Genomic DNA, 6,831 nt, shown 5'->3' on the forward strand with positions numbered 1-6,831 from the left:
TTTTCAGGTACATAATTTTTATATTCTCCTATTTTATTTATTAATTATTCTTATAGTTTGATATTTAAAAACGAAAAAATAAGCATTCTCATTTATTTTGTTTTTTCACTATTTTTAGGAAAATAAAAGCCTTTTTAAATCCAGATCTATATTTTAGCCTATCACTTAAAAAAAATAAAAGACAAATATAAATATTCATGACATTTAAGTAAAATTGTCTTTTATAAATAACTAACATGTATTTTAGTTTATATATACTCTTTTTAAATTAGAATAATATTATTATATTTTTTTTGATAATATATACCTTTCTTTTTGAATCAGAATAATATTATTATATTATTTTTTAAACTATATTTTTTTCTGATAATATATACCTCTTTATTGTGTACTTTTATAATTTAACATTTTAAAATTTTTTTATAATAATTTAAAAAAAATATAATATAAATAAGATCACGTTAATATTAAAATAATAAAAAATACTTATCTAATAAATTTAAAAAATAAATAATATATTAAAAATAAATAAATTTTTATAAAACAATATAAAAACGGCTGAAGAGGCACTCTTGTCACTCTTGCGTGTTGAACTGCTAGTATAAATAATAAGGAATAAAAAAAATCTTTAAATGATTGTAGGCTCAAAACGAAGGCCTGCGTTTTCCCTTTCCACAATTTATACACTCCCCACGGGTTCCCTAATCCCTATCACGTGCATTACTTAGAAATTTTCAATAAACCTTGGATATGACAGAGAAGTCACTAATTACGCCATGCAAATTTAAAACTTAACAGCCAAGAAAAACAAACATACAAATACTTCATCTGTTCCTGAAAAGTGAAAACATTAAATAACGGCCCCTCCCTCCCTAACATATGAACCTTGTTTTAATCAATATACTGGGTTGTCCCTAAAAGAAATCAAACTCAAGGTAATTATCAGAACCTTTATGATCAGGTATTGACTTATGGTGAACAGCCTTTTCACTGGCTGATGAAGCTGGGGAAGGAATCTTCTCATACTCTACTGTCTTGGGGATCTCTGGCGGGGTAGCACACCGGATCAATGCCCAATTCACACCTTCAAAAAACGGATGTTGCTTTATCTCAGTAGCCCCTCTTTTATATGCCAATCTATGCTGAGGTTCCTTGACAAGCAACCCCCTTATAAGATCCCTTGCTGCAAAACTGACAATGGGTGCTTCTGGAAACCGCAGAGGCTGGCCTACAACATTAAACAATGTAGCTCGATTTCCAGATCCCTTGAACGGTGTTTTCCCGAACAACAGCTCATATAAAAATATTCCAAAAGTCCACCAATCAACTGCACTTCCATGACCTTCACCCTTAATGATCTCAGGTGCCAGGTATTCGTGGGTTCCGACAAATGACATTGACCTAGCATCAGTGGGTTCTGCTATCAACTCGGGTAGTGGACTCACTTGATTGCCAATTTCAGTTTTGGGTTTCCTTTCCTTCTTTGATTTGCTGGAAAAGAGTCGGGGTGAAAAACATGTAGTAGGAGCAACACAAGAAGGCTGGATGCAGGATGGCGGCTCAATACATGCAGGTTGGACACAATAACCAGGATTCTTTCTTAAAGGCTCAGAATCTGTAGATGAGGTTTTTACAAGGGTTGGACTAACAGCACAACGGAGGGAAAGGTCAAAGTCAGAGAGCATAATATGTCCGTCATCCCTAACAAGTACATTTTCTGGCTTAAGATCACGGTAGACAATCCCAAGCATGTGAAGGTACTCCAAAGCCAGGAGGACTTCTGCCACATAAAACCTGCATGGTAGAGTAAATTAACAGTTGCTGTCATCATCTCAAATAAACATCATGGCCAAATTTCACCTAAAATTTTTAAAATTTCTGTTGCACTTGTCACTGTTACTTATTTTGATCAGGCTTTTAAGAAGAAATGAAAGTAAACAAACATAACTCAATAGAGAATGACTCGTGACCCACTAAGAATCTATGTAAATATAATTCAAGGAAATAGAATTTTAAAAAATTTGAAAAAATCAAGGGGAAAATATGAAGTAGACTACAACTAAAATATCTTGGAAAGGGGTATTAATCCCTAATGTAATTATCAGAAGACTCGAGCCTAGCATTCTTCCTAGACTTCAGTGAGAAGGCAACTGACATTTTATCTAAAAAACTGGGTCCAATTTTCACAAAAATATTTACAAATATTACAAACACAAGAGTGAAACAAAAGCAGGATTTAAGTTTAACATACTTTACTGCCTGCTCAGGAAAATGCTTCCCTGGCTGCTTCTGTCTAAGAGTATGCAAGTCCCCACCAGGGCAGAATTCCATTACCAAACACGAGAACTTCTCTGTCTCAAAATGGGTATACAAAGTCGGAAGGAAGGGGTGGTCCAATGACTGAAGTATTTCTCTTTCTGTCTGAGCACGGAGTAGTTTTTTACGACTAGCCAGGGATGCCTTGTCCATTACCTTCATTGCAAAATAACATTTAGTTCCGCTCAGTTCAGAGAGATATACACTGCCAATATCTCCACAACCCAACCTCTTCAGTAGCCTAAAGTGACCTAAACCCAGTACCCCATCTCTAGCTCGAACAGCTTGGATGGCTTCCCATCTCAAATCATTAGCCTTGTGAGGCTTGTTAATGCTGCTACTAAAGCTGCTGCAGCTACTCTCATCGCTCACATCACTACTTGTGCTTCCTCTGCAAATACTGCTCTTACCACTCTCAACAGGATCAGCTCGATCACTGATCTTGGCACTTCCACTGGTCTTTGCAATACTACTAGCCCCATCACTTATTTTGGCCGAAACAGAACTGTTCTTCACGCTTCCATATACTGATGACTTTTTCTCTTGATCAATAAGGTTTTCCTGAGAACCTCTGGTCTCATTAACAGCCTGTTCAGAACCAGAGGGTCCAGAACCAAATCTTTTACTCAGGGAATCAGACCCCTTTCTAGTTGAACTTCCCGACTTCTTGTCTTCGGAAGTTTCCCCAGTATTCTGCTTCAATGTGTTTTGTGCAAGCCTTGATATATCTCCAGAAGCAGCCAGCTCAGGCTTGTCTGCCTTCGGAACCTGCAGATGAGAAGGCTTGGTGTCTTTTGTTTCTAAGGTTTGGATCACAGCTGTCTTGTGATGGTGTTTTGGAGGAGCTTTGGTGCTAGTCTTGGAGTCCATCAGAGCAGATAAGCAGTTCCAATTGAAATCAAATATAACAAGGTCATGGCTGAGTAGCCATTTATTTCTTCAATAATAAGCAACAACCTATCAAGCGCATCAACAGCATCAAACAGTTGTCAGCAATTTAACAGAGTTTTGTGTGAAAAGCATGCTTGATTCTGACCACAATAGCATGTGAAAGAAACTGATCTCTCATTCTACCATAACCGGAGTCAAAGACATAAACACAGTTATCATCACCGCACAGCTAGTTTGCACTCAATAGCAGAGAAATAGATCCAGTAAGCAGTAAAACAACATCAGGGACAATTAAATAAGCACATTAACACTAACATAACTAAACTAGCTATTATTCATTTGACAAATGATGACACCCTATATGTATTCTAGAAAGAAGAAAACTTGAGGCATGCAGAGCATGATCACCAGATTAGTAAAGCCCAAATAGTGATGCTTTATGAAAAACATGCAATCACTTTTCATGTTTCCCACTGCCCTAAAACATAACAAGCAGTTAAAACAAACTGCCAACGCATCCCTCTATCCCACACAAAAAATGAAAATAAAACAAAACAAAATAAAATCTTAGAACAAACAAATAGAGTTGGAATTGAAGTCCCAACAGCAAAGCAAAGAGTCAGTGAGAATAAGCGGTGAATGCAGATTTTTGTGAACATTGGTAAAGCTACAAGAATTGAGATGGGCGAAGGAGGGAAAGGAAAGAGAAGAAGGGGGGTAATTGAATGAAAATGCGATCTTCATGAAAGGGAATGGAAGGGGTCAAATCTGAAGCAGATCCGAGAAGACGGAGATGGAAAAAGCAAAACTTGAAAGGTAAGGGAGCGTAAAAGGATACACAGAAATGCAAAAGGGGAAAGTTAAGTATGCGCAGAAAAGAGTACCTCAGCAGAAGGGTGAGAAAACTGAGGGGCGTTGGTTCAGCCGTGAAGGGTAGAAAGCGCACAGTGTAGAAAGGGAGCTGCTACGGCGTTGCCTGGTGCTGGTGCTGATGCTGATGCTGGCGCTGGCGCTGGCGCTGGCGCTGATGCTGATGCTGATGCTGGCGCTGGCTCAGAGAGAGAGAGAGAGGGAGAGAGAGAGAGAGAGAGTCACGACATTGGAGTGGGACTTGGCCTGCTGGATGGCGGACTAAATTAGTCAGAGAGAGAGAGAGAGGTCAAAGGGTAAAATGGTAAAGAAATTTATTCATTATTATTATTATTATTATTATTATTATTATTATTATTATGAGTTCTTTTTTTAATTTGCATCGTTTAGACAAAAAAATTAACAAAAATAAACTCGATTATACTTTTTAATACGAAAAATATATAAAAATACAAAATATATACTAAAATTAATTATAAATATATTTATATATAAATAATTAAATATATAATTTAATTTATTTTTTAATATATATTTTATATTTTATTTTTTATTTTATATTATTAATTAATTTTAATATACACCTATTATAATTAAAAAATATATTATTAAGAATTTATAAGGACTCAAATTTATAACCATAACCAATATAGGAATAACGAATTTGGAAAAAATAAAAGAATACCAAAGTCAATGAACAATATTACTACAAGAATAAAAAGGAATTTTTTATTTTTAATATTGGAGTGGTAGTGGTGTTTTTTTTAATCGTTTAACAAGAAAAGCAGAAATCAGACCGTCCGATTTATTAGAAGTACAGAAATTGGGCCGATCGTCCGATTTCTAGAGGTACACAAATCGGACCGTCCGATTTGTGGAAAAAAAATTAAAAAATTTGAGGTACAGAAATCGGACCGTCTGATTTGTGATAAAAAAAATTAAAAAATTTGAGATACAGAAATCAGACCATCCGATTTGTGTACTTCTACAGTTTTAAAAAACACAAAAAATTACCATGTTAAGGTATATCACCACTTCTACTTTCATAACAAAAAAAAATAGCCAATAAAAAGCATGCACCTTATATCTAAGTATTTAACCTTTTTTTTTTCATTCGAATAACATTTTCAACTCAAAAACTATATTTTAGGATAATTTACATTATTTTTGAGATTTGCCTAAATACTTGGTAGAGATGGTAATTGGTAGGGATGGCAATACAATGGGTAGGAGTGGATTTTTGTCTTATTCGATACCACCTATTCTACAATAACTCACATTAAATTCGTCTCATATTTATCGTAAAAAGTTAAATTATAACCTATCTCTATAGGTACATATTCCTTCCCTACTTATTCCTATAATTATTAAAATTTAACAAATAAAATTAAATTTTAAAATTTATATAACCATTATTACATACATAATATAAACTAAAATAAAAATTTAAATATAATACAATGTTATTAATTATTTTACCGGAACGAATTTTATCTAAATCCGACCTCGTCCCGTCCCATTTCTGTTAAAAACTCGTCCCGGTGCGGAAAACGAGTAATTAAGCATAGTAGATACCCGCGAGTTCGACGAGTAGTGTTACCATCCCTATACTTTAATAAATCTAATAAGTTTAATTCGATTTATTTGTATCAAATGCATATAGTAAATTGATTCAGCCTAGTTCAATACATATTACAAAATATATAAAAAAAATAAAAATACAAACTATTGATTCTCTTTTTACAACAAAATACTCTCCTTTTTATAATCAAATCATGCATACTCATAATAAATTAAAATTATTTTATTTCCGTAGTTATCCTAAATTAAGCATGTCAAATTTTATATCAGAATTTTTATTATTCACAAATAAATTTAAAATTATTTAAAAAAAAAACTCAATTTTAATAAAACATTTGTGAACAATAAAAACTTTTTCAAATTTAATTTTAAATTTTAATACAAAAATATACTCTTCTAATATAATATTCTTTAACTACGAAATCACAACTAAATATATAAAATAGTATATTTCTGTATCCACGTTTAAATCCGTGAATAATAAATTTTTTATTTAAATTAAAAAAAAAACATAATGAGCATAAGGGTGAGGGAAATCCCAAATAGACAATAGTAGCTATCAATATCATGATTATGTTCGCATGAAATCACCGGATGGAAATACATATTTCCATAAGTTAAGGCGACATCAAGATTTTGTGTTACCTAAATTGGGCGCCTGCTTTCACTTGCAGGCAATAAAACTCTCTAGGCAAATTAAAGGACTAATTGTTGATGAGAATGTTTGGATGATCCAATGAAAAGTAGATCAGACCTGTATTACTGAATCATCTCAGCTATAAGTTTAGGTGGTCCATCTAGCTATACTAGCCTAGCATTACAAGTTTTGCTTATTTATATACAAAAAATACCAAGTGCCTTTAATTATTTAAATGAAATTATTAAATTCCATCTACTAATTTTCTCCAAAATTTCCATATATACAGCAATTAAGTTGGATATTCTGATTGTCTTTAGAATAAAAGCCAAGCAGGGCCCAACCTCAAAAAATGAGATATAGGTCCTGATGGGACAAGGAATCCCTCAAGCATCACTCAAACCCTAGCCATATGTAGTGAGAAAGTGATGAGCAAGGATAATACTTATTATGCGATATGCATTAGCAATAACTAATAAATGAGCTTAGCTTTTCAGCATAGATTGAAACTGATTAATTTAATGACTGCAGTGCAG

At 33.5% G+C, this 6,831-nt stretch overlaps 1 protein-coding gene across 2 annotated transcripts; it reads right to left on the reverse strand.

Annotated features, from left to right (window-relative positions):
* Nucleotides 1-769: 769 nt before the first annotated feature.
* LOC112706535 (serine/threonine-protein kinase D6PKL1) lies at nucleotides 770-6,466 on the reverse strand. 2 transcript variants are annotated; one of them, XM_025757891.3, is made up of 4 exons: nucleotides 6,304-6,466; nucleotides 4,092-4,323; nucleotides 2,252-3,273; nucleotides 770-1,794 (listed from the first exon to the last, which is right to left on the reverse strand). In XM_025757891.3, the coding sequence occupies exons 3-4, from the start codon at nucleotides 3,184-3,186 to the stop codon at nucleotides 915-917; spliced, it is 1,815 nt and encodes a 604-aa protein (XP_025613676.1). In that variant the 5' UTR covers nucleotides 3,187-3,273; nucleotides 4,092-4,323; nucleotides 6,304-6,466; the 3' UTR covers nucleotides 770-914. The 2 variants fall into 2 exon arrangements, with proteins under 2 accessions (XP_025613676.1, XP_072057962.1); XM_072201861.1 differs by having other exon boundaries at nucleotides 4,092-4,338.
* Nucleotides 6,467-6,831: the final 365 nt, after the last annotated feature.

Source organism: Arachis hypogaea, chromosome 1 (assembly GCF_003086295.3).
Source record: "Arachis hypogaea cultivar Tifrunner chromosome 1, arahy.Tifrunner.gnm2.J5K5, whole genome shotgun sequence".
In the NCBI taxonomy this organism is placed as follows: Eukaryota; Viridiplantae; Streptophyta; class Magnoliopsida; order Fabales; family Fabaceae; genus Arachis; species Arachis hypogaea.